General features: G+C 41.0%; 2 protein-coding genes across 7 annotated transcripts; both read left to right on the plus strand.

Annotated features, from left to right (window-relative positions):
* Nucleotides 1–2,459: 2,459 nt before the first annotated feature.
* spo11 (SPO11 initiator of meiotic double stranded breaks) lies at nucleotides 2,460–12,120 on the plus strand. 2 transcript variants are annotated; one of them, XM_021566692.2, is made up of 13 exons: nucleotides 2,460–2,867; nucleotides 3,404–3,517; nucleotides 4,327–4,415; nucleotides 4,840–4,906; nucleotides 4,996–5,104; nucleotides 5,433–5,519; nucleotides 6,143–6,179; nucleotides 6,335–6,444; nucleotides 6,540–6,639; nucleotides 6,998–7,035; nucleotides 9,431–9,507; nucleotides 10,022–10,133; nucleotides 11,655–12,120. In XM_021566692.2, the coding sequence occupies exons 1-13, from the start codon at nucleotides 2,755–2,757 to the stop codon at nucleotides 11,772–11,774; spliced, it is 1,173 nt and encodes a 390-aa protein (XP_021422367.1). In that variant the 5' UTR covers nucleotides 2,460–2,754; the 3' UTR covers nucleotides 11,775–12,120. The 2 variants fall into 2 exon arrangements, with proteins under 2 accessions (XP_021422367.1, XP_036803275.1); XM_036947380.1 differs by lacking the exon at nucleotides 5,433–5,519 and having other exon boundaries at nucleotides 2,462–2,867.
* A 2,209-nt stretch (nucleotides 12,121–14,329) lies between these two features.
* Nucleotides 14,330–23,327, plus strand: LOC110492405 (5-aminolevulinate synthase, nonspecific, mitochondrial). Of its 5 annotated transcripts, none has more exons than XM_036947381.1 (12): nucleotides 14,438–14,452; nucleotides 15,536–15,665; nucleotides 16,025–16,224; nucleotides 16,396–16,572; nucleotides 16,751–16,882; nucleotides 18,145–18,367; nucleotides 18,553–18,737; nucleotides 18,911–19,090; nucleotides 19,288–19,452; nucleotides 19,654–19,922; nucleotides 22,638–22,800; nucleotides 23,041–23,327. In XM_036947381.1, exons 3-12 carry the CDS (start codon nucleotides 16,041–16,043, stop codon nucleotides 23,199–23,201), a joined length of 1,839 nt encoding a protein of 612 aa, XP_036803276.1. In that variant the 5' UTR covers nucleotides 14,438–14,452; nucleotides 15,536–15,665; nucleotides 16,025–16,040; the 3' UTR covers nucleotides 23,202–23,327. The 5 variants fall into 5 exon arrangements, with proteins under 5 accessions (XP_021422370.2, XP_036803276.1, XP_021422373.2 ...); XM_021566698.2 differs by lacking the exon at nucleotides 14,438–14,452 and adding an exon at nucleotides 14,488–15,036; XM_021566695.2 differs by lacking the exon at nucleotides 15,536–15,665 and having other exon boundaries at nucleotides 14,330–14,452.
* Nucleotides 23,328–27,119: the final 3,792 nt, after the last annotated feature.

Genomic DNA, 27,119 nt, shown 5'->3' on the forward strand with positions numbered 1-27,119 from the left:
CTTCCTGGCTCCCACATCTAGAACAGATTACCTGCGGTAACAATACAGTGACATGGATTTCATGCCTCTAATTGGTTGCCAGATGAAGGGAATGGCCCTAGGCAAATATTAGCACATTTTAGCTGCAGACAGACAGACAGACAGACAGACAGACAGACAGACAGACAGACAGACAGACAGACAGAGAGAGAGAAAGTTAGGGGTGTGAGGCTCTCTGTTTAGTGAGAGATTAAAGCTTCCCCCACTCAGCCCTATGGTGTTGTGAGGAAGGAAGGAAAGAATTTGAGGCTCAGGGGGGATTCGCTGTTGGGGTCACAGAGGTACCAAAAAATGTTTGGAGGGTCTTGGTGTGGAGTGCATGCAGTCTGCTGCTGGTGAAGCGATGGCACAGTATAGAGCGACACACACACACACATCCCTTCTAACACACTCCCAATGGAAAGCAGTCACAGAAAATTACAGCCATTTCCTGATCTGTCAGGCACTGCTGTCGCTTCGTGTTTCACAGAAAACACACATGTTCACTTACTCCAAGACAGCTGTTTAGAGTGTATGTGCTTCTGCTGCACAGCCTTAACATACACAAAGGCAAGCATAAATAAATTATGGATAACACATGCACAATTTAGCACAAGCATATGCCAAAATCAAAGTCCTCAATTTCTCAATTTCAGTCAGACTAGATTAGCCTATGATTTGCATCTGCCCACACACTGTAATAACACACACACACACACACACACACACACACACACACACACACACACACACACACACACACACACACACACACACACACACACACACAGAAAGGAAGGATTATTGGTCAATTTGCAGCAGGCCTCATGTCAGGCCCCCATTAAACTCCCAGTTATCAGCAAAATGCAACTGGAGGTGCTAATGAGGTCTAGTGGGGCGCAATGAAGTGCTAACTGGCGCACACACTCACTGGGAAAATTACAAATCAAAATATCATCAACGTACACCTAGGCTACTACAGCAGCTTATTATCGGGGTTGTTCAACATAATATCTAATATCAACACCTTCCTAAAATTGAGCCTCAATTCTTCGGGACATGTACTCTACAAGGTGTCAAAAGTGTTCCACAGGGATGCTGGCCCATGTTGACTCCAATGCTTCCCACAGTTGGCTGGATGTCCTTCGAGTGCTGGACCATTCTTGATACACATGGGAAACTGTTGAACGTGAAAAACCCAGCAGCGTTGCAGTTCTTGACACACTCAAACCGGTGCACCTGGCATCTACTACCATAACAGGTTCAAAGGCACTAAAATCTTTTGTCTTGCCCATTCACCCTGTGAATGGCACACATAAACAATTAATATCTACATTTTCTCAAGGCCTAAAAATCATTCTCTAACTTGTCTTGTCCCCTTCATCTAAACTGATTGAAGTGGATTTAACAGGTGACATCAATAAAGGATCATAGCTTTCACCTGGATTGAAAACAAGGTGTTCCTAATGTTTTGTATACTCAGTGTACAGTGTATAGAATCATTGTACGATCTAAACAGCTGTGACGAAAAAAATGTAACTTAAGAATGGGAAGCATAGAAATAGCGGACATAGAACATATGTAACGCTTCTTAGACTTGCTTCAATGAGAATGACAGATCTATAACTCACATTTCTATGTGAATTTGGTGGGGTCGCCCAAAATGTTACATATTGCAGCTTTAATCAACAAAGAAAGTGTCAACTATAGCCACTTATTTCCCTTCATAGTTTGTTTCCCTAAGCATGACCATCATCCACATAGGCTACCAAATTTTTTACCAAACATAGCTGTTTTGTGTCAGCAATTGGACATTGTTCCACTTTACCCTACCATAAGAACAAAAGGGTGCATTTAGGTTACTCACTCCACGGAAGGGAAGACTGCTGCTACCTCGTTCGCTCTCTTTGGTCTCCAACCAAGTTGCATGAATAAATTGATGAGCAAAAAGAAGTGTATAGGACGTTCAACTCTTGGAGGACAGTGGAAGTTGATGATCATATAAGTGATTCTTTATTTTGAAAAGTAAAACCAATGCATTTTGGCCCTAGCTTTAGGGTTATACAGAGTAAAAAATTAATAGGAGGCTGGTTTTTAAAAAAAAATCTAAATGATCACTTGACTGCGGGCCATAGCCTGGTGCACCAGTATAATCTTACTCTTAACTGTTGAACATTGTAGGCATACTGAGTACTGACACATTTTACCACACATGCTACGAAAGGGGGTTAGTTATCATTATATTTAGCCTACTCTCTGAACATGTCTTTGTGTGTAGTCTTTGAGCAGCTCACAGACCCCGCCAATCTTGGGTGCGCTCGTAAATTCGCTCTGGCGAGTGAGGTGTTCTCTCGTTCGTGTCTGGAAGTAGCTAGCAAGCTAGCCAACATTAGCCAGTTAGCTTGAGTGCATGACTGTCGTTTTGGTTCAGAACGCTCGGATCAACCCTACTCACTGGCCAGACCGTCCAGTGTGCGCTCGGAACGCCCCGAGAGCGAAACGCTCTGAATTTATGAATGGACAATCTGACAATGCTCTGAATTTACGAACGCCCAGGGCGCACTCCGATCTCACTCTGGCACTCTAGATTGAATTTACAAACACACCCCTTGTGTGTGGATTTGATTTCGCGCCAAACAACATTATTCCACGCGCGAGTTTGCTCTCGGTAAACATATACTTGTACGGACGTCCTATTCATATTAATGTAATTCCGTTGTAAGTCCCTCCACAAGAATGGAATCAAACATGTCTGAACAATTCGTTGAAATTGACAATTTCGGCCTTGAGTTGTTGGAAAATGTTGATATGATGATGGAACCTCAACACAGCCATGGGGAAGTCAGCAGGTAGGCCTATTTTTCTTTCTACACCGTGTGATTCACAGACAGTCCTTGCGGATGTGATATCCTTGCCTAGGCTAGGTCTATCTACAGCACAGTTTGATAAGGCTGGTGTGGGCCAGAGCACATAGCCTAGGCTATTAGGTTACATATAAATATCTTATTATAATCTAGACAATATCAAGAATAGTGGTTAGAGCGTTGAGCCAGTAATCAAAAGGTTGCTGGATCGAATCCCCGAGTTGACAAGGTAAAAATCTGTCCTTCTGAACAAGGCAATTAACCCACTGGGGCGTGTTTGTAAATAACAAGTTGTTCCTAACTGACTTGCCTAACGTTAGTGCTTGTAGTTTTTACTATGCCTTAGTCTTTATTTTCATAATTGAGTTGAAACTTTAAAGGATACATTTTATGCTTATGAAAAAATGATAGGATTGTTTGAATCAGTTTTGAATTTGTGGTCCACCGATTTTCCCATTAGTTACTGGCTACTACTAATTAGACCTATCACCAAGGTTTATTTGGTCATTTCTTATGTTCAGCCAGGAAGTTTTAATCCTCATTGAAAAGGTGATTCTAGAGATAGTCACCAGTCTGTCCAAAGATGAAGCTCCAGTTTTGGTCCTACCCAACCGATCCAGCTGGGCCAATGTAAGGTAAGCCACTCACTTTGTTACTATAATGTCTAGCTTTTGGGCCATACTCACTCTGTTTGACCTTTAGCAAGATAAACATGTAAATCTGTACAACAGATGTCTTATTTATGTTATGTAAATACAGTATAACCCAGTAACGTTACATTTGAAATAAGTGGTCATGTTGTGTAAACTGAACTTTGCACTCAATTTGATAAATCAGGTCCTGCAACTGGTCTAAATTGCTGTTAAATGCATTTGGAGAAAATCCTTTAGTTCTTTGTTCTCTCATTATATCTGAATGTGTAAGAGAGCTAAGAAGTCCAAAGGGATTTGTGGGGTAGAAATTGTGTCAATAGAATCACCTAAAGTTTTGAACCGTAATCCTTGAAGCTGAAATAACTTCCTGACTGAATAGGTGTCAGTTTGATTAAATATTTAAAAAGCACCAGCTACACATACAAACACACACACAAATCTGGCAGTTTGTGGAGGTCTTTAATGTGCACAGGCTGTGGAGATTTCATGCTTAGAACAAAGTGAACTGTCTGGTTGAGTCTACATCAAACCTCCTGACAGCTTAAAGCACATTCTGGCTCGGCCCTTTCAAATGTGAGAATCCCACAGATAGGGAGGCAAAGGTTTCACAGAGGAAATGCAGTCGAGGTATGGGGGAGGCCTATCACAGGTAGCCCCCAGGGTTTGGGATTCTTCTAGGAAGGATCATAAAGGTAGCGGGCTCCTTTACAAAGCTGATCAAAGATAGGAGACCAAATGTTCAGATTTTGTAAATAATTAATAATTTTTTTGTCTTCATTCCCAACTTTGAGTTTTGACAACGCCGTTGGCCTTCAAATGACTTCAGGAAGTTCTGTCACCACAGTTCGGAGCAACTGTTCCTCGTCTGTCACTAAATTTGGTGAGAAGAAAGACACACCACTGCCCCCCCCCCCTCTCTCACTTCCCCCTTCCCTCAGCTGTGCACAGAAAAAGTGACATTATTTAAATTCACAAACTTTAAACTACTCTAAGGAATTTAATCAGCCCTACTTCATGTGGCTTTCATTCTTATCCTATCTGGGCTTACTTGAACTAATTGCAAAAACTGCAACGACATGGTATGTCTTATGCCGCTGACAGACAGAAATATTAGGGTCAGAGAAGCTTTCCTGGATCAGTGTTATTCACTATGGATTTCATTATCCATCCTAAAGAAAATCCTGAATTAACTACTTTGATGATGAAATTACCTATCATCAGATATCGTAGGGGACTAGACTGTACTGGTATATTACAATATACTGGTAGCCTATAATAGATGTTTAACTGGGTTTTCTATGCAGGGCACATTCTCAAGGTTCTATCCACCATCTACAAACTTGTGCAGAGCAACGTATATGCCACAAAAAGGTAATGTCTTATCAGATAGCCAACGCATAAAAAAATACTTTCTTGCCTTTACACCAGTACTTTGAGAAGTAGTTCTCTTGTTTCCATAGGGACATCTATTACAACGACACACAGCTTTTTGGTTCACAGAGGACTGTCGATTCCATTGTGGATGACATTTCCTGCATGCTCAAGGTTCCACGCAGAAGACTACATGTGGTGTGTATATAGTATGTGAGTGTGTGTGTGCGTTTGTGAGAGTACAATTTCAGTTCAAGAGGAGGCAACAATGGCCTGATATTGAATAGAATCATACTAAAACATTTGGAAATACCTTTTGATACGACATGTTATGATTAGTTCAGGGCTAACACACGAAAGCACTAAGTTATTTTCATATTTTTTGCCTATTTTCTGCCTCGTACAGGAAGCAACTGTGTATATATTTTCCAGGATTTCCATGATCAAAGAGCAAGAAATTCAACTTGACTCAAAAGCATTGTCGTTTGTGTGTGCACGTGTGTGTGAGTTTATTAACGGTCTCCAGCTAGCTACGTCCAAGGGCTTCATCTCAGGTGATCTGTGTTACCTGGAGGAGGACAGCACCAAGGTGGACTGCCACTCCAACTCCACTGTAAATCCCACTAACACTAAATACATTCCCCCAACATCTCAGCATCGTCACAGTATGGTCATATGCCTGTTGAATATGCATATAATGTCAGGGAAAGGGACAGGGGGTTACCTAGTCAGTTGTACAACTGAAATGTGTCTTCCGCATTTAACCCAACTCTTCTGAATCAGAGAGGTGTGGGGGGCTACGTTAATCGACATCCACGTCTTCGGCGCCCGGGGAACAGTGGGTTAACTGCCTTGTTCAGGGGTTAGATACCTATAATGTTACAATATACAGTATCATCATTCGCCATGAATGTTTAACAGTGCTAAACCTCTCCCATTTCAATTACATAACAGAGGTCTCTAGTCTCAGCCAAACTTAATAAATCCTGTGTTCACCTCTTTCTGCCCACAATTTCCAGGGTCAACCAATTAACTAATCACTCGGTTTATAGAATAATTGTTCAGAAAACCAAAAAAACTCACTGTTTACTTGTATTCTATCTACTGTTTGTGGGTTGCATAAATCAACTGACACCCAAACAGCTAGATTCATTTCTCATTATATGTTCTGTTGTTGTTTGAAAGCTAACAGTAATTTGCTATGTTGATAATTGTGTCTCTTAATTGTGTTCTCAGGCTACTCCAGTCTCTTCTAATGTTGGTGGAATCAGGAGTATCCTTTATAATCATGCCAGAACTCATATTTCAGCAATATTGTAAAGAGTTTGTAAGACTTCCTTCCTCTTTTAACTAACTCCTCCCACTCTCATCTATTGGTGAGGAAGAGTCCATCAGTCATGTTTGTGTTCACCTTGACCTGTTCTCCAGACATTGTGTCATCTGCTAAGTTTGTTTTGATAGTGGAGAAGGACGCTACCTTCCAGAAACTGCTCGATTATGACTTTTGCACCAAGTTATGTCCTTGCATCATGATCACAGTATGTCCTACTTATGGTTTTCTTTTGAGCTGTTGCTTTAAATGTAATGTGTTAATCATGTGACTTATTGTAAATCTGTTATGTGTTTGTGTCAGGGTAAAGGTGTCCCAGATGTGAACAGCAGGCTGATGGTGAGAAAGCTTTGGGATACCCTGCACATCCCTATATTTGCTCTGGTGGATGCTGACCCTTACGGTAATACTCTCCACTCTTTTATCCTATCAAAGACACACACACACACACACACACACAGGGGTTGCGTGTCCTGCTTAGCCAACAGGCCTCTCTGATGTGTCAGGGTGGTTAGAATGGGTATTGTGTTGGCGTGCTCTAGCCCAGTGGAATCATCACACTGGGGCCCCTGGACTCACTGACACTGACTGTCCCTCTCCACACAGTACCTCTCTGCTCCCCTCCGCTCTCCTCACATCACATTGCGAGTCGCATGTGTAACACTTTACTTTGTTCTCTGTCCCCTTAGCTACTTATTTCAGAGGATAATTGCTCTGGTATGGTGGTGATTGTATCGTGTCTCTTTCTCTTATTTTCCCAGGCATTGAGATCATGTGCATCTACAAGTACGGATCAGTGGTGAGTCCTGCCATGCCTGTGTATTTCTGTACATTATCCAACGTGGCTTGTGCAGTGTCTCGGTGCAAGAAATATGTAATTATTCTGGTCTTTAAGTTGAAAAGGGGGAGCAGTCAACCATATCTGAGCATTTGAAGTGACATGAAGGGTAAAAGTAAAGTGATTGTGTGGGATCTCATTTATGTGAGGTTTTTGTGTGTGAGTGCATTTATGATCATGTGTGTTTCTGGTTTATATGATTATACCCCAGGTGGACTTGTGTGTCTGAATGTGTGTGTGATTTTATGTACGATATGCATGTCAGTGGCTTTCAAAAGTATTCACACCCCTAGGCATTTTTCCTATTTTGTTGCCTTACAACCTGGAGTTAACATGGATGTTTTGGGGGTTGTATCATTTGATTTACATAACATGCCTACCACTTTGAAGATGCAAAATATTTTTTCTTGTGAAACAAAAAAACTGAAAACTTGAGCGTGCATAACTATTCACCCCCCCCCCAAAGTCAATTACAGCTGCAAGTCTCTTGGTGTATGTCTCTATAACCTTGGCACATCTAGCCACTGGGATTTTTGCCCATTCTTCAAGGCAAAACTGCTCCAGCTCCTTCAAGTTGGATTGGTTCCGCTGGTGTACAGCAATCTTTAAGTCATACCACAGACTCTCAATTGGATTAAGGCCTGATCTTTGACTAGGCCATTCCAAGACATTTAAATGTTTCCCGTTAAACCACTTGAGTGTTGCTTTAGCAGTATGCTTAGCGTCATTGTCCTGCTGGAAGGTGAACCTCCGTCCCAGTCTCAAATCTCTGGAAGACTGAAACAGGTTTTCCTCAATAATTTCCCTGTATTTAGCGCCATCCATCATTCCTTCAATTCTGACCAGTTTCCCAGTCCCTGCTGATAAAAAAACATCCCCACAGCATGATTCTGCCAATGTCACGTTCTGACCTTAGTTCCTTTGTTATGTCTTTGTTTTCGGTTGGTCAGGGCGTGAGTTGGGGTGGGTAGTCTATGTTGTATTTCTGTGTTTGGCCTGGTATGGTTCTCAATCAGAGGCAGCTGTCGATCGTTATCTCTGATTGAGAATCATACTTAGGTAGCCTGTTTTCCCCATTTTGGTAATGGGTGATTGTTTTGTGTTTAGGTTGTTTTCCCAAACAGGACTGTTTCGTTGTTGTTTTGTTCTTTCACTTTGTTGTTTTGTTATTCAGTGTTCAGTTGATTTAATAAATATTAACATGGACACATACCACGCTGCACATTGGTCTGATCTTGACTACTCCTCGTCAGAGGAGGCTGAATTACGTTACAGCCACCACCATGCTTCACTGTGGTGTTCTCGGGGTGATCAGAGGTGTTGTGTTTGCGCCAGACATAGCGTTTTCCTTGATGGCCAAAAAGCTCAATTTTAGTCTCATCTGACCAGAGTACCTTCTTCTATATGTTTGGGGAGTCTCCCACATGCCTTTTGGCAAACACCAAATGTGTTTGCTAATTTTTTTCTTTAATCAATGGCTTTTTTTCTGTCCACTCTTCTGTAAAGCCCAGCTATGTGGATTGTAATGCTTAAAGTGGTCCTGTGGACAGATACTCCAATCTCCGCTGTGGAGCTTTGCATCTCCTTCAGGATTATCTTTGGTGCCTTTGTTGTCTCTCTGATTAATGCCCCTTTGCCTGGTCTGTGAGTTTTGGTGGGCGGCCCTCTCTTGGCAGGTTTGTTGTGGTGCCATATTCTTTACATTTTTTTTATAATGGATTTAATGGTGCTCCGTGGGATGTTCAAAGTTTCTGATATTTTTTTATAACCCAACCCTGATCTGTACTTCTCCACAACTTTGTTCCTGACCTGTTTGGAGAGCCCCTTGGTCTTCATGGTGCCGCTTGCTTGGTGGTGCCCCTTGCTTAGTGGTGTTGCAGACTCTGGGGCCTTTCAGAACAGGTGTGTGTGTATATATATAATGAAAAATCATGTGATACTTAGATTGCACACAGGTTGACTTTATTTAACTAATTATGTGACTTCTGAAGGTAATTGTTTGCACCAGATCTTATTTAGGGGCTTCATAGCAAAGAGGGTGAATACATATGCACGCACCACTTTTCCGTTTAGTTTTTTTTTAATAATTTTTGAAACAAGTTCTTTTTTTCATTTCACTTCCAGTTTGAATTATTTTGTGTATGTCCATTGCATGAAATCCAAATAAAAATCAATTTAAATTACAGGTTGTAATGCAACAAAATAGGAAGAACGACCAAGGGGCATGAATACTTTTGCAAGGCACTGTATATTGTTGTATGTATTCACATAAGTGTGTTTTATGCACAGTTTGTCAACTTGTCGATCTGTCTGGTTGTGTATTGACATGTTTCTGTGTGTGTATCTTTCCTCTCAGGCCATGTCATTTGAGGCCCACAGTTTGACCGTCCCCAGCGTTATGTGGCTAGGCCTCCTCCCCTCTGACCTCCAGAGGTTTGGAGACATCCACTCGCTACGTCCTCCTTCCTCCTCCCTACCTCTAATTGGGATTATATTCTGGGGATTTGGAGATTGTTTGTTTTGATTTCTGTTGCTGTTGCCATTGCTTGTTTCTCTGTCCATGAGGAGCTGTTTTGGAGTGTATATTGAGTTTTAAGTATATGTCAGCTAGAGCAGTCTTAGCCTGAAAAGGGGGTTTTGACATAAGTCAAGTTTAATTGTAGTCTGCAAGCCTGCTCCTCCTAAGACTCTAACTGTACAGTACATAATCAAAAGCATCCACATTTTATACAGTTTGGACAGAAATGGAGAGAGCCGTAACTTTGTGTCAGGATATTTCCTTTGCTTCAGTTGTAGCAACATAGAAATAATAATTATCTTAATATGGTCATTCAGAAGACCATCATCCAAAGCTATTTACAGTTAAGATATTTTTGTATATGTCTCATAATATCTCTTGAACTAACTGAATTGAAAACTTACTGATCATAACCCTTCTGTACTTTAGATTGAGAGTACCTGAGGATGCTCTGATCCCCCTCACACAGAGAGACCAGAATAAACTGACCAGCCTGCTGAAGAGACCCTACTTGGCCTGCCAACCTGCCTGGCAGAGAGAGGTCAGAAGGGGAGGGCTTCCTTTTATGAGTGGTTTACATACAATACAAATATGGAAAGGGAGAATGTGTGCAGTCAGTCTGTTATTAGAGATAAGGGGGAAGAAAGTTAAAGAAGATAATGTGTGCAGTCAATCAAATTTATTTATAAAGCCCTTCTTACATCAGCTGATGTCACAGAGTGCTGTACCTAAACCCGGCCTAAAACCCCAAACAGCAAGCAATACAGGTGTAGAAGCACGATGGCTAGGCAAAACTCCCTAGAAAGGCTTGAACCTAGGAAGAAACCTAGAGGAACCAGGCTATGAGGGGTAGCCAGTCCTCTTCTGGCTGTACCGGGTGGAGATTATAACAGAACATGGCCAAAATGTTCAAATATTCATAGATGACCAGCAGGGTCAAATAATAATAATCACAGTGGTTGTAGAGGGTGCAACAAGTCAGCACCTCGGGAGTAAATTTCAGTTGGCTTTTCATAGCCGATCATTCAGAGTATCTCTACCGCTCCTGCAGTCTCTAGAGAGTTGAAAACAGCAGGTCTGGGACAAGGTAGCATGTCCGGTGAACAGGTCAGGGTTCGATAGCAGCGGGCAGAACAGTTGAAACTGGAGCAGCAGCACAACTAGGTGGACTGGGGACAGCAAGGCCAGGTTAATTTAGTGCTTTGTCCGTGTACCCGGAAAGTAGAGCATTGCAGTAGCCTAACCTCGAAGTGACAAAAGCATGGATTAATTTTTGGACAAAGTTCCTGATTTTTGCAATGTTTTGTAGATGGAAAAAAGCAGTCCTTGAAACAGTCTTGATATGTTCGTCAAAAGAGATCAGGGTCAGTAACGCCGAGGTCCTTCACTTTTTTTTTAGACTGTACAACCAACCATCAAGCTTAATTGTCAGATTCAACAGAAGATCTCTTTGTTTCTTGGGACCTAGAACTATCTTCTCTGTTTTATCTGAGTTTAAAAGTAGAACATTTGCCTCCATCCACTTCCTCATGTCTGAAACACAGGCTCCCAGGGAGGGCAATTATGGGGCTTCACCATGTTTCATCGAAATGTACAGCTGTGTGTCATCCGCATAGCAGTGAAAGTTAACATTATGTTTCCGAATGACATCACCAAGAGGTAAAATATATAGTCAAAACAATAGTGGTCTTAAAACGGAGCCTTGAGGAACACCGGAATTTACAGTTGATTTGTCAGAGGACAATGCATCTATAGAGACAAACTGATATCTTTCCGACAGATAAGTTCTAAACCAGGCCAGAACTTGTCTGTGTAGACCAATTTGGGTTTCCAATCTCTCCAAAAGAATGTGGTGATTGCAATACTAAGGTCTAGGAGAGATAAGGGTGAAGAAAGTTTTAGAAGATATTTCAGCTTATGAAACATGGGACCAACACTTTACATGTTGTATTTATATTTTTGTTCTGTGGTAGATAAGATCACACCTGGTGGTCCAGGATGAACTCTGTTTGCTCATCTTACTCTTGCACATCTCTTAAGACATGTTTTGTCCTTGTTGCAGATGGAAATGATGCAACGGAGCAAGGTGAAAGCTGAGATCCAGTCCCTGGCCTCCATAGCCCCTGATTTCCTCAGCCGCGTCTACCTGCCAAACAAGCTGCGCTACGGGGGCTGGATATGATCACACACTGCCCCTCTGTGGATGGTGGGATGTGGGATTTGATTTGCCTGGATTCAAGCGTGTATGGATGTGGTACAGTTGCAGTGTGTCTGTCTGTGCATATGTCAGTTAAGTCTGTCACATAGACCTGATACAACATTGTAAATCACATGTTTATATTATTGACTATTTTAGGTCATTATATTATATGACCTAAAAATGTTACTAAATTATTCTAGATTAGAGTATCAGTCCACCTTAAGTGGCCGATTGACTGTGTCCTTGATGGTAATGTATCTGTGGATACTAAAAATGTAAATTTTCTGCCACTTGTTGTTAATCAAGTAAAATAAAATGTTATTTGTCACATGGTTCATAAATAACAGGTTTAGCAGTGAAATGCTTACTTGCATCAACAATGAAGAGATGACTCGGGGATGCTGGCTTTCTAGGCAGAGTTCCTCTGTCCAGTGTCATTGTTCTTCTTCCCATCTTAATCTTTTCTTTTTATTGGCCAGTCTGAGATATGGATTTTTCTTTGCAACTCTGCCTAGAAGGCCAGCATCCCGCGGAGTCACCTTTCACTGTTCACATTGAGATTGGTGTTTTGCGGGTACTATTTAATGAATCTGCCAGTTGAGGACTTGTGAGGCATCTGTTTCTCAAATTAGACACTCTAATGTACTCTTGCTCAGTTGTGCACCGAGGCCCCCCAATCCTCTTTCTATTTGTGTTCTAGCCAGTTTGCTCTGTTCTGTGAAGGGAGTAGTACACAGAGTTGTAGATCTTGGCAATTTCTCACATGGAAAAAGCCTTCATTTCTCAGAACAAGAATAGACTGAGTTTCAGAAGAAAGTTATTTGTTTCTGGCCATTTTGAGCCTGTAATCGAACCAACAAATGCTGATGCTCCAGATACTCAACGAGTCTAAAGGCCAGTTTTAATGCCACTAATCAGAATAAGTTTTCAGCTGTGCTAACATAATTGCAAAAGAGTTTTCTAATGATCAATTAGCCTTTTAAAATTATAAACTTGGATTAGCTAACACAACGTGCCATTGGAACACAGGAATGATGGTTGCTGATAATGGGCCTCTGTACACCTATGTAGATATTCATTTTTTTTTTAAAATCAGCTGTTTCCAGCTACAATAGTCATTTACAACATTAACAATGTCTACACTGTTTTTCTGATCAATTTGATGTTATTTTAATCAACAAAAAAGTGCTTTTCATTCAAAAACAAGGACATTTCTAAGTGACCCCAAACTTTTAAACGGTAGTGTACATATACAGTTGAAGTCGGAAGTTTCCATACACCTTAGCCAAATACATTTAAACTCAGTTTGTCACAATTCATGCCATTTAATCCTAGTAAAAAATCCCTGTTTTAGGCAGTTAGGATCACCACTTTATTTTAAGAATGTGAAATGTGAGAATGATTCATTTCAGCTTTTATTTCTTTCATCACATTCCCAGTGGGTCAGAAGTTTACATACACTCAATTAGTATTTGGTAGCATTGCCTTTAAATTGTTTAACTTGGGTCAAACATGTTGGGTAGCCTTCCACAAGCTTCCCACAATTTGGGTGAATTTTGGCCCATTCCTCCTGACAGAGCTGGTGTAACGGAGTCAGGTTTGTTGGCCTCCTTGCTCGCACACGCTTATTCAGTTCTGCCCACAAATTTCTTTGGGATTGAGGTCAAGGCTTTGTGATGGCCATAGTGATGGACATCATTTTCTGGAATTTTCCAAGCTGAAGGCACAGTCAATTTAGTGTATGTTAACTTCTGACCCTCTGGAATTGTGATACAGTGAGTTATAAGTGAAATAATCTGTAAACAATTGTTGGAAAAATACTATGTGTCATGCACAAAGTAGATGTCCTAACCGACTTGCAAAAACTATAGTTTGTTATCAAGAAATTTGTGGAGTGGTTGAAAAATTAGTTTTAATGACTCCAACCTAAGTGTATGTAATCTTCCGACTTCAACTGTAGGTTGGGGTGAAGTATTGTCTAAAGTTGTTTTGGTCTCATGGAAGTATTGACTGGTCTAGTTCTAGGGAGGCGTTGCAGACTTTACTTTCCATAGAGGACAATGCTATGATATCATCAATCAAATCCTGTCGGTGTATTTAGGCACTGTGATATACAGACACTAGCTGCTAGTAATTGTGCACCCAGCTTCTTGTGGCCACTAGTCAAAGTTAATGCCTCCACCCGTTTCCTTCTGTGAGTACCATTTTTCTATACCATTTTTGCTATTGTAATGTGGTCATGAAAACGTTTTTAAACAATAATATGTAACACCATATAATGACTAGTATGTGCCACCAGATGGAGACAGTGATCATTGGTGCTTATGAAACATCATTTTCATTATGAAACACTTAACTACAAAGTCAGATTTCAGAGTTACAAAGTCAAAATTGGCACCCAAACAAAAAAAACGTTTGCTTTTTGGTATTAATTTAAGGTTAGGTATACGGTTGGCAGTGTGGTTAGGGTTAGGTTTAAAATAAAATGTTAAGAAGATAAATTGAAATGGGCGGGGTTTATGACTTAATGGCTAGAGCAGCTATTGACGACCCTTTGGCAGGCGTGGCTCCTTGCGTGTAAAACAGCGCCGACGTCATCGGACAGAGTGCTGTTGAAACCCAGGCAGAGTGTGAGAACGAGACCAGAGAAACTTCAATTGGTAAACAAACGCTATTTGAAAACCAATAACTGCACGGAATGTGCACCGTTTAACTAGGTAGCTAGCTAGCCAGCTTGCTTATGCCAGGTAGTGGCTTCGCTGGACTGTTGTAGCATGCGCATTCTCCATCAGTTATCCACAACTAACGTTAGCTGGTTAGCTAGCCACAGACAGTCTGGATAATAATCAGACAAGTTTGACCTTGATCTCTTTTCGCTGCTAATCAGAGAGAAAGTAGAGACGTTATCACGTTGTGGACGCTGCCAAATAGAAGGGTATTAGAAGTAGAGCATGGCTCCGATTTTTGTTTGTGTGTAAATGTTGGGGGAAAGAGGGTAGAGGTACCTCACCTGACTTGTTGCTAGATAGTCAGACCATAGTTACTATTTAACAAAGACTGGCAATGGCTGTGGCTGTGCATACAGTGTCAGTGGGTCTTTGCATTACATGAGCTGTGATGCAACATGGACCCACCCTCAGCCCCTGGTTTGATAAAGAGGGAAAATATAGATGGGATGGTAGTCCTAGGTTATATTACAATGATTCACTTGAACAGACAGATGGTTGTGCTGTCTTTTTGTTTGGTAAGTATCCTCTCAGCTGTTGTAGTCTTATGTGTTGTTGTCCATGGTTTCAGGCAGGCTCTTGAGTGGCCCTCCTGTTTTTCCTCATGTCAAGGGCAGCTGACTACAAGCTGAACGAAAGTGATGCCTCGGGCTATGAGCATTTTACATATACTCTTCTCTGTATGTTGGTTAGCTTAGTATCTGTTCAGTCATGTTTAGAAAGTTATTTTCCTTCTGTTCGGTCAAAGTGGAATGGGATTTTTTCAGGTAAGGAATGTTTGTTCGTTCTTAATGGCTGAGACTATTTGGACTTTTATGAATTTCAACATCTTGGCATTGATCTTTATGCTCATGATAGGCTTTATTTTGGTTGTTCATATTCATAATACCTTGTCTTGTCTAAATGTCTGGTCTCTTTTTAGATCTCTTGAGGACTAATTGTTTTTGGACAAAGTTTTTGTTTCATTAGAATATTAATTTTATTTTCCTGCTCTTCATTTTCATGTTTTGTTTGAAGTTGGCGCGCAACTAGAGATGAAAGCCTGGTGACTCTAATTTGACCTCATGTGGGGCGGCAGGTAGCCTAGTGGTTAGAACGTTGGACTAGTAACGGAAAGTTTGCAAGATCGAATCCCCGAGCTGACAAGGTAAAAATCTGTTGTTCTGCCCATGAACAAGGCAGTTAACCCACTGTTCCTAGGCTGTCATTGAAAATAAGAATTTGTTCTTAACTGACCTGCCTAATTAAATAAAGGTGAAAAAATAAAAACTGTGATGATAGTCAAAAGTAGCCTACACAGACAGCTTAGTGTGGTAGCCCTCTCTGACCCCCCCCCCCCCCCCCCAGCTTATATAAATAGATCTCCCCTGATCATATTTCACCTGCTCACCAAATGCACCAAGCTCTACCATCCATCCGATCCGCTGTCAATCTGGGACCAGAAAGGAAATATTTTTTGATTCCGGTGATAGGCTAGACCAACATCTCTTCCTTTCTCCTTCCCAGATTCAGAGGGTCTAAGATGGACACTGTTATCCGCCGATGCCCCTTCCTGACTATGGTGCCCCGGGTGTTCCTGCAGCTGGCAGGGAAGTCATCCCTGGTTGGCTATGCACTGAAGTGCCCTGTGATGATGGATCTGGCCTCACGCCCTCTGGTCAGAGCTCTCTCCTCTTCAGTCTCAGTGTCCACACCAACAAACGATGGTGAGCACATTAGTTCCCCATAGTCACTTATTATAAATGGTTTTAGATGGGCTACATTATGGATTTATTGCATAGAGATGCAATGTTGTGCTATTTTACTAATCTTGCTTGAAGAAAAATTCATGTATTTAAGTTAATCAAATATAAATCCTCCTCTTGTTGTCACTGTAGAGTCAGAGAAGGGGGTCCAGCTGCCCCCGGGCCACCCCATGCCCCATGCTGGCCAGCCCGTGGGCTCCAAATGCCCCTTCCTGGCGGCTGAGATGGTGCAGAAGAACACCAGCGTGGTGAGGGAGGCCTGCATCGAGCTGTCAGAGGACGTACAGGACAGGAGCACCGTCCACACAGGTAAACATGTGACCTGTCTTTGACCTTCTCCACTCAGTTGTGTAAGCAGAGGTCAGTGTGTTAATAAAGCTTGTTATGGATAGTCACCTTTCAAGGAATTTGTCATAGTGAAAATGTGTCATAGACGGAGTCTAGTTGATCACTCTTTAACAGTGTTTATCCCCCTTTATTGATACAGAAAAGTCCCAATTGGATCCCACTGTGGTGGACCTGATCAACGCTGACAGGGCTGACCTAGGCACCCTGAAAAACATGCTGAAACAGCGCACCCCCAAGGTTTCTCACTTACTGCTAGACAACCTACCCAAAGGTAAGCACCTGCTCACATGTATCCTCTTACACTTGGGGCAAATTTTTCTTCTAAGCTGCGTGCGTAGAGAAGCATGAGATTCTACTTCCTTCAACTTTCTAGCATTTTCCCTGTTACTTAACACTGTCAACTTTCCCTTTACTGTGGGAATTGTGATGGAATCAACACTATTAGCCACTTTCAATGCAACATACTGAAAGAAAACAAACTATACAAGACTTAGTATGCAAAACTAACTGCAAGATATTTTGTTGTAGGCAGAATGCAGCGGAGACTATGATTCTATTGCATTGACAGGCACTACTCAGGCCCATACTCTACACAAATCGCTGCGCCATAACCAATCAGAGCTGCAGTACGCCTATATGCAAATAGACCATTGCCAACAAATGTTGGCCATTCACTTTGAACTGGACTGTTTTACAGCATGAGCGGTTGCGCTTGTTTTGAGATCAAAGCGAAAGCTGCATGTATTGTAGCCGCAAGTGCACATTTGTTCATATTCTTTGCTAGTTAGAGTTATTAGCCCAATTAAAGCTAATTTGTAGTCCGCAATGTGGGAGTTACTGCTTCCTACAAGGGCACAAAACGTGTACATTTCTAGCTGTCTTTGAAAAGTGAGTAATGTAAAGATATTTTTTTATGTCTTAAAGGGGAAGTGTTGTATTTTGAGACAGATTTGAATAAGCTACGTAGCCAATAGGCAGAGGGTGGCATAATTTGTCTGATTCTTTGTAATAATGGCATGGGAATAATAATTCATTTTATTTTGTAAAGTCGTTTCTTGAATCAAACAACACAACAAAATGTTCAGTCACCTCCTTGTCTCAAGGACAAGTGGAGAAACAGGTTAATGTCAAGCCCTACATCTTTAAACACCACACATTGGCTGTTACTGTAGGCTGAATGATAGAACTGCTATTTTCATGTTCAAATGTTGTGTGATGCATTTTCGCCATATTTTTTTTTGGTAGGCCACTCTGGTAAGCCTACATTATGATCAAATAGCCACGGTAGCCTACTTCCTCACTGTTAAAACTGTAACTTAAAGCCGGCACACCCTCCAGTGTTAACTGTAAACATGCGCCGGAAGTTGCACAGAATTTTCACAACGTTGAAGTTTGTGCTCAGCGGAATTAGAGGGAACATTTCTTGGGGCTACATATTATATTTTTGTGTAACAATTGTTTGGGTACCCCTGATTTTAGAGGCTGCATCCAAACTACAGTCACAAAACCTTACACATCGTATTTATTTTGCAGCATCTGCCAACTTCCACTACGACAAGTTCTTTGAGAAGAAGATCGATGCCAGAAAGAAGGATCACAGCTACCGGGTGTTTAAGACAGTGAACCGGCGCGCCACGTCCTTTCCCATGGCAGACGACTACTCTGAGTCGCTCCTCATCAAGAGAGACGTTTCTGTGTGGTGCAGTAACGACTACCTGGGCATGAGCCGACACCCCCGCGTCAACCAAGCCATCATGTGTGTGGGTCATGCGGGTCACAGTAAATGTAGATGGTTGTTTAAGATGGATGGAGGTTGACTAGATGGGCGTCAGATCCTAGCCATAGGCATGCAGTTATAACACTATCTTAGAAATGTGGAGATCCACTTGTAGTTTTCCAAAGAAGACAATTTCTTATCAAAGGCCTCTTCTCTTTCTTTAGGGATACATTACAGAAGCACGGGGCAGGAGCTGGAGGAACACGGAACATCTCAGGGACCAGTAAGTTCCATGTGGACCTGGAGTACGAGCTGGCCGACCTGCATGGCAAAGACGCTGCGCTGCTCTTCACTTCCTGCTTCGTGGCCAATGACTCCACGTTATTCACTCTGGCTAAGATTCTCCCAGGTACTGATACGGATTCTGAAACAACGGACTCAAACCTAGTAGTTTTTCATACACTTCTTCATTCCATGTTCTATAGTAGCTAAAAAATGACTGATTCTCCACTTTACATTATATTACATGCTAATGGACAAAATTATCTGTATAAAAACAACAACAAATGTTCCTGTTCCCAGGTTGTGAGATCTACTCCGATGCAGGGAACCATGCATCGATGATCCAGGGTATAAGGAACAGCGGGGCCAAGAAGTTCATCTTCCGTCACAACGATGTCAACCATTTACGAGAGCTGCTGCAGAAATCTGACCCTGCCATGCCCAAGATCGTGGCCTTTGAGACCGTGCACTCCATGGATGGTGGGTTTACGATTTGTTGCATTTAAAAAAATCAATATTATTATTTTTAAATTTAAACAAAACATTAGAGACAGAATTAGAACCAAAAATATGTAAAGAAAGCACTTTTCCTGATGTGTACTGCATATGCAAAACTTGCCTGTTATCAAATCTGATTGTGGGAATCTAAAGGAGGTTGTATTGTGGTTGTTTTCTAGGCGCTGTGTGTCCTCTGGATGAGATGTGTGACGTATCCCATGAGTTTGGGGCCATTACGTTTGTGGACGAGGTACATGCTGTTGGCTTGTATGGGGCCAGGGGAGGCGGCATCGGCGACAGGGACGGCGTCATGCACAAAATGGACATAATCTCAGGAACTCTCGGTAAGATGACTTGGGGCTAGCTTATAAATTATAAGATGTCATTGCTATAGCACCTTTGTAGGTAATTGTCTTACACTCCCCCCACCCCCTTCAAATTAATATTGTTGTGATCAAATATTTAACTCACCCAGACCATTAGATCAATTTAAAACATCTTTACCTAGTTTATACCTTACCTCGTATATTCATTCCCCCATCCAGGAAAGGCATTTGGCTGTGTGGGCGGCTACATCGCTGGTACCAATGCCCTGGTGGACACGGTGCGCTCCTACGCAGCAGGCTTCATTTTCACTACCTCCCTGCCACCCATGCTGCTGGCTGGGGCCCGGGAGTCCATCCACACCCTGAAGGGGGAGGAGGGCCGTGTGCTGCGCAGGAAACACCAGAGGAACGTCAAGCTGCTTCGCCAGATGCTGATGGATTCGGGCCTGCCCGTTGTCTACTGCCCCAGCCACATCATCCCTGTCCGTGTAAGACAGGCCTGTTAAAACCTCTCTGGGATATGTGGGACGGCAGCGTCCCACCTCGCCAACAGCCAGTGAAAGTGCAGGGCGCCAAATTCAAAACAAAAATCTCATAATTCAAATTCCTCAAGCATACAAGTATTTTACACCATTTTAAAAGATACAATTCTCGTTAATCCAGCGACAGTGTCTGATTTCAAAAATGCTTTACAGCGAAAGCACCACAAACGATTGTTAGGTCACCACCAACTCACAGAAAAACACAGCCATTTTTCCAGCCAAAGAGAGGAGTCACAAAAAGCACAAATAGAGAGAAAATTAATCACAAACCTTTGATCTTCATCAGATGACACTCATAGGACATCATGTTACACAATACATGTATGTTTTGTTCGATAAAGTGCATATTTATATTAAAAAAAATCTCATTTTACATTGGCGCGTTACGTTCAGTAGTTCTAAAACATGCAGTGATTGTGCAGAGAGCCACATCTATTTACAGAAATACTCATAGATGTTGATGAAAATACACATGTTATACATTGAATTAGAGATATACTTATCCATAACCTTTCTAGCGCAGGTGTTCCGCTAGTGGAACTGATCGACAACATTCCGCTGAAAAGGTAGTGCGCGAAATTCAAAAATATTTTTTTAGAAATATGTAACTTTCACACATTAACAAGTCAAATACAGCAAATGAAAGATAAACATCGTGTTAATCTACCAATCGTGTCGGATTTCAAAAAATAATCATATGTTCTGCTTAAGTCCTTGCCAAGTCAGAAAAACACACAGCCATTTTTCCAGCCAAAGATAGGAGTCACAAAAAGCAGAAATATAGATAAAATGAATCACTAACCTTTGATGATCTTCATCAGATGACACTCATAGGACATCATGTTACACAATACATGTATGTTTTGTTCGATAATGTGATATTTATATCCAAAAATCTCAGTTTACATTGGTGCATTACGTGCAGTAATGTTTTGATTCCAAAACATCCGGTGATTTTGCAGAAATACTCATAATAAACATTGATAAAAGATACAATTGTTATTCACAGAATTAAAGACAGACTTCTCCTTAATGCAACCACTGTGTCAGATTTCAAAAAAACTTTACGGAAAAAGCATAATCTGAGAACGGCACTCATAGCACGATCCAGCCAGAGAAATATCCGCCATTTTGGAGTCAACAGAAGTTAGAGAGAACACCATAAATATTCACTTACCTTTTGATCTTCATCAGAAGGCACTCCCAGTTCGACAATACATTAGTGATTTGTTCCATAAAGTCCATAATTTATGTCCAAATAGCCACTTGTTGTTAGCGTGTTCAGCCCAGTAATCCATCTTCATGAGGCGCAAGCACTTCGTCCAGACAAAAACTCAAAGTTCCGTTACAGGTCGTAGAAACAAGTCAAACGATGTATGGAATCAATCTTTAGGATGTTTTTAACATAAAACATCAATAAGCTTCCAACCGGAGAATTCCTATGTCTGAAGAAAAGCACTGGAACAAGAGGTAACTCTGTCGGGAGCTAAAGACGGTTGACATCTAGTTTTAGAAATTTCAGAGCATTTTCTATCCAATAATAATAATAATAATAATAATAATAATAATAATATGCATATAATAGCATCTGGGACAGAGAGGCAGTTCACAAGTGAAAATGCTGCCCCCTATCCTAAAAAGGTTCATGCAACCGCTGTGTCAGATTTCAAAAAAACTTTACGGAAAAAGCAAACCATGCAATAATCTGAGTACAGCGTTCAGACAACAAAGCAGCCAAAAAGATATCCGCCATATTGGGTAGTCAACATTAGTCAGAAATAGCATTATAAATATTCACTTACCTTTGATCTTCATCAGAATGCACTCCCAGGAATCGCAGTTCCACAATAAATGTTTGTTTTGTTCGATAATGTCCATTTATGTCCAAATAGCTTCTTTTGTTAAGGCGTTTGGTAAACAAATCCAAAAGCGCGTTCAGGTCGCGCCGAACTTCGGACAAAAAGTTCAAAATGTTCCGTTACAGCCCGTAGAAACTTGTCAAACTAAGTATAGAATCAATCTTTAGGATGTTTTCATCATAAATCTTCAATAATGTTCCAACCGGAGAATTCCTGTGTCTGTAGAAAAGCAATGGAACAAGAGCCAACTCTCTCGTGACCGTGCCTCAGAGCCTGTGGCACTCTGCCAGACACCTGGCTCATTCCTTTCATTCGGTGCCACGTCACAGTAGAAGCCTCAAACAAAGTTCTAAAGACTGTCGACATCTAGTGGAATCCTTAAGAAGTGCAACATAACCAATATCCATCCCACTGTATCTACAATAGGGGCTGAGTTAAAAAACTACAAGCCTCAGATTTCCCACTTCCTGGTTGGATTTTTGCCTGCCATATGAGTTCTGTTATACTCATGTTATACTCACAGACATCATTCAAACAGTTTTAGAAACGTCAGTGTTTTATATCCAATACTACTAATAATATGCATATATTAGCATCTGGGACAGAGTAGCAGGCAGTTTACTCTGGGCACCTTATTCATCCAAGCTACTCAATACTGCCCCCCTGTCACCAAGAAGTTAATCAAGTTTTAAACCATGGAAACAAGAGAAGGGACATTCTATCAACAGTGGCTGTTATATTTCATGCTTAAAATGTTTTCTAATTTATCACCTGAGGATTCATCTTTGACCCCTTGTTGCAGGTGGCGGACGCAGCCAAGAACACAGAGGTGTGTGACATCATGATGTCTCGCTACTACATCTATGTGCAGGCCATCAACTACCCCACTGTGGCTCAGGGAGAGGAGGTCCTCCGCATCGCCCCCACCCCACACCACACTCCCCAGATGATGCAGTACTTTGTCGGTAAGCACACGCCCCAATGAGATTTTGTGGTTTTTAGCATGTAATAGTTTTGGATTTGTATGATTTTAACTTATTCAATGTTGCTAAAATGGCCTCCATTTGGTGGGATAAATCTGTCCATGCTGACTGCATTCAGAACTCAAGTAAGAATCTGCTATAGTGTTTCTTGTATGTTATTTTTTTTTAATAAAGTACAACTAAAATGTGATCCATTACATGTGAATGTGTTCCTGGCCACAGAACGTCTGGTGAAGGCCTGGAAGGAGGTGGGTCTGGAGCTAAAACCTCACTCGTCAGGGGAGTGTAACTTCTGCCAGCAGCCTCTCCACTTTGAGCTGATGACTGAGAGAGAGCGGTCGTTCTTCACCGGCATGAGTCACATGATATCAGCCAGAGCCTAAAAGTTAATTATATACCCCTTCCCCATATCAAATCTCTATTTAAGATATTTATTATCTTATCAATGTACAACTCCATCACCATGTATGAAATATTATTCATTACAAATAAATGTTTGCAGAAAGTTATACTTTTGCTATTGTATTTCTTGAGCAACCGTTCTGTTACTACAATTTATTTTTTGAAAAGATAAGGTCAGGGTTGACAGGGAAAATGATCTTTATTATCACTTTGGCAACGTGGAAATTATGTAACATTGTCTCTCAACCAAATGTCAGCCTTGACAAACGTTAAACATGCCCTTTGCTCTAACACACGCATCACCAGAGTGATTGAGCAAATCTGAAACCACTGTCAGAACACACTTTTGAGAACTATTTTCTCTATGCATTTTAGTCAGAAATGGATGACATCCAATGTTTTTCAGAAGTTGCTAGTTAGTCCTGGTCGACGTTAACCATGGGGTGTTCCTATTCCCCCAATAATTCCATTGAGCCATTACTCCAATTTGAGTACGATTGGCGCCTTAACTGTGTTTTAACATGCTGAAAAATGTGGCATTGTGCCCCCTCACACTCATTCTGCTTTGTGCCTTCAATATTTGCTCATTTAGCATAAGCTAAAGGCTCCCAGATGGAGCAGAACATTTGCTATACATTTACTATGCTTGGATTTACTATACATTTACTATGCTTGGATTTACTATATATTTACTATGCTTGGATTTACTATACATTTACTATGCTTGGATTTACTATACTCTGTTTGAACTGTTTTCATTCTAACTAATCTGGGTTTAGAGGACTTCAAATGGAGAGTCAACACTCCAGAACATTACACATCGTTCACTGTTTGTCTTCTTTCAAAACCCCATAGGGTCTTTTTCAAACGGTAAACGTGACATGAAATATTGATTTGTTCCTTAGTAGTTTTGCACATCATATTCATAAGGCAACTTGGTCATGAGTCCCTTTTATCACGAAGGCTGTGAGGCCGATACGTAAAGCTTATTAAATATCAGTGATCCTACCAAGAGCAGTGTGCGGTTTCCTTTTTCCTTCATCTTGTTCAACGGTTGCCATGCACCTGCAAAGAGATTGCTCAGATGTGTGAGTGCCTTTTGAATGTTGTATTACTTGGGTCCTATTTGACATGCTATCAAAGTTTGAATACCATTGTGAAAGTAGTAGCATATTACTATTGCCTTGTAGGTCAGTCATTGAGGTGTATAACTAACTGATCAGTACCTTCAACATGCCTTTCTTTCCACCAGAGGGAATAGCAGTGCATCTTATTTCCTAGAGTTGTGTCTCTCATACTACAATTATTCCTCTCATCTACTGTGTGTGCAGCAACTGCAATGTGCCACTAGGTGGGGTAATACAACAGGATATTATGACTTTTTTTCTTAACTTGGTTTTGAAGCTTTGTCAATGTTTTGAAGGCATACCATAACATATAGACTGTTTTCTTCTCAATAGTTCCAAATTGATCATGTCAATTTTTCAGGATATAAATGTTAAAGAAATAATGTCTCATCAGGTGACCACATTTTCTAGTGTATGGTGGAAGCTGTTTAACAACGTGATGGTTAACTGGTAGGCACCATGAGCCAAAGGCCTTCATAATTTCCAATATGTTACATTTATGAGGAGAAAAAACACATCTCTGTTATTTACGAGGGTTAGCTACACACTTAACATCTGCACAAGAAAAGAGTTTGTGCCCAAATGTGGTGCGTGAGATGGTTCAAAGCTGCGATCTCAAACATGCAAAGTCAGTATCCAGGCAAATCAAAGATATATCCTGCTGTTCCTAAGAAAGCGAGAGAGCGACAGAGTATTACCATGAGCTCACGTTCTGAGAGTATTATGTAATTGAAATGCTTCTCCGAGTGCACTTGTCCGGTGACCAGCACCACTCATGCAAAGCCAGGCCTAATTGATCATAGTGAGAGTCTCATGCCACTTCAGCATTGAGAGACTGTTTATACCCTCTTTTTAAGTAATTTTGAGTTCAGATTTGTTCGTATAATATATTATTGTTTCTTGTATGTAGTTGGATGCAAGAGAGCAGTCATCTGGCAAAGGTACACATAGCATTATTCAGAGTGCATTTAATTAGCAGTTGACCCCCGATGGCTACATTGTTGAGGAAAACTGTACTTTCTATGCCTGTGATATGTGGTTGTCCCACCTAGCCATCATAGGATGAATGCACTAACTGTAAATCGCTCTGGATAAGAGTGTCTGCTAAATGACAAATGTAAATGTAATTATGATATGCATTTAAAATGAAAACGTATGCATGTGGCTGCTAATGTTGTGTGGTGGAACAATGTTTTTAAATGGGGTTACTTTGAAATATGCATGTATGGCATTTCCCTAGTAATTACCATGTTTTTTTATGATATGGGCTCAAAAGCTGGTGAATCAAAGCTGCTGAATCAAGTAAATGTCTCAATCCCAAAACGCAAACCCAATCCCAGGCTCTAATTTCGTCCTCCAGAATGTCATTCACAGAGTAAACTTTCCACCTTAGTGCACTTGGTAGAGCCTTCTGTACACTACGTTCTGTATCGTATTTGACCTCATTTTCTTACACTCACATCATTCATCATAGTGTAAATGCACACCCTGCAGTTCCTTATCAGGGAATATCAGCGGCCCACGGCTCTGCACTGCACTCTGAGGAGAGAACTCCGTGTCTCTCCCACTCACGTGCACACACACACGCTCGTTATCTCAAGCACAAGTACACACTCATCAGTGGTGGTCCTGGGGATTCGTTCCACTGCAATCATCATCTTTGTAATCCTCTGTGATTATAACAAAAGACATCCTGTGCTTCCTTTTCAGAAAGAAAGAGAGCCAGAGATGTCTTCTGGCAGAACAAACATGTTGGCCAGGCCAGTGTTTCTGAAAAGGTTAGTGGCTAAGATAATCAGGGCCTTAGCATTATATGAATGTAACATTCACTACACTATGTCTCTGATCACAGATGATGAATGCCATAATGACGGGGTAAAATCAGAGGGTAGGGGACGGGTGGGTGCAGGCTATGTTTTGAGGGAGAGCGAGAGGAAGGAACATCCACAGACAGCATACTGCACACAGATAATTGGGTGGAATTCTATTAAAAATGATCAAAGGAAAGCAGCCAATTTAGGGGATTTTTCCCCCACCAACAACCCCTTTTCAGAACCCGCATGGGTCACACTTTATTTGGATATTCCCATATAGATGATCTACAGATGGTTATACTATCAACAAACTATATGTTGATAAGCAACTGCTTACTAAATTAGGTTTAGAATAAGCGTAGGGGTTATGGTTAGGATCAGGGCTAAGGTTAGGGGGTTTAGTTTTAATGGATAGTTGAAATGTTGTTGACAGTTATCGAACATTTTACAGAACATCTACTTGGGACTATCCAAATAGTGTTACCCCAGCATGCCATGCTATGAGACTGGAGAGGATGAGGTTCAATGGCGTTACAGGATGATAGCATCTCAAATATTTTGTTTTGGCCAGCATCCATGTAAAAAGGTCAATAGGCTAACCTGTGGTCCTCAGTGTTTATTATCATATGCAAATATTTACAATGATATGACCACACATGACCAAAAAAAAAACATCACTGCATACAAATAAGAAAAGAGCAGGTTTATGTTGCATAGCCTACATATTAAACATAATTAACGAGTGAAAAAATATATATTTTGATCATTCAAAGATTGATAGAATAATGCATTTTCTGTGTACCTAATTTAATAATAAAATAACATTAAAATAATAATACAATTATAATACACTTTCAAATAGGTTATTTATTACACAGTAATAGCCTAGAGGAGGGATTACAAACTAAATTTTGCAATCTCCATCTATGTCTTTAAATCCTGAAGCAAGCACCTCCCT

This window comes from Oncorhynchus mykiss, chromosome 16, assembly GCF_013265735.2.
Source record: "Oncorhynchus mykiss isolate Arlee chromosome 16, USDA_OmykA_1.1, whole genome shotgun sequence".
Classification (NCBI taxonomy): Eukaryota; Metazoa; Chordata; class Actinopteri; order Salmoniformes; family Salmonidae; genus Oncorhynchus; species Oncorhynchus mykiss.

What these genes read in the sequence shown, in the direction of transcription:
- spo11 (XM_021566692.2), top strand. Translation starts at nt 2,755, where the DNA reads ATGGAATCAAACATGTCTGAACAATTCGTTGAAATTGACAATTTCGGC. An exon ending in TCCAGCTGGGCCAATGTAAG is followed by an intron (nt 3,518 to 4,326) that starts GTAAGCCACTCA and finishes CCCAACTTTGAG; the next exon opens with TTTTGACAACGCCGTTGGCC. An exon ending in GTCCTTGCATCATGATCACA is followed by an intron (nt 6,445 to 6,539) that starts GTATGTCCTACT and finishes TGTTTGTGTCAG; the next exon opens with GGTAAAGGTGTCCCAGATGT.
- LOC110492405 (XM_021566694.2), top strand. Translation starts at nt 15,230, where the DNA reads ATGTTTAGAAAGTTATTTTCCTTCTGTTCGGTCAAAGTGGAATGGGAT. An exon ending in CGCGTCAACCAAGCCATCAT is followed by an intron (nt 18,368 to 18,552) that starts GTGTGTGGGTCA and finishes CTCTTTCTTTAG; the next exon opens with GGATACATTACAGAAGCACG. An exon ending in GACCGTGCACTCCATGGATG is followed by an intron (nt 19,091 to 19,287) that starts GTGGGTTTACGA and finishes GTTGTTTTCTAG; the next exon opens with GCGCTGTGTGTCCTCTGGAT.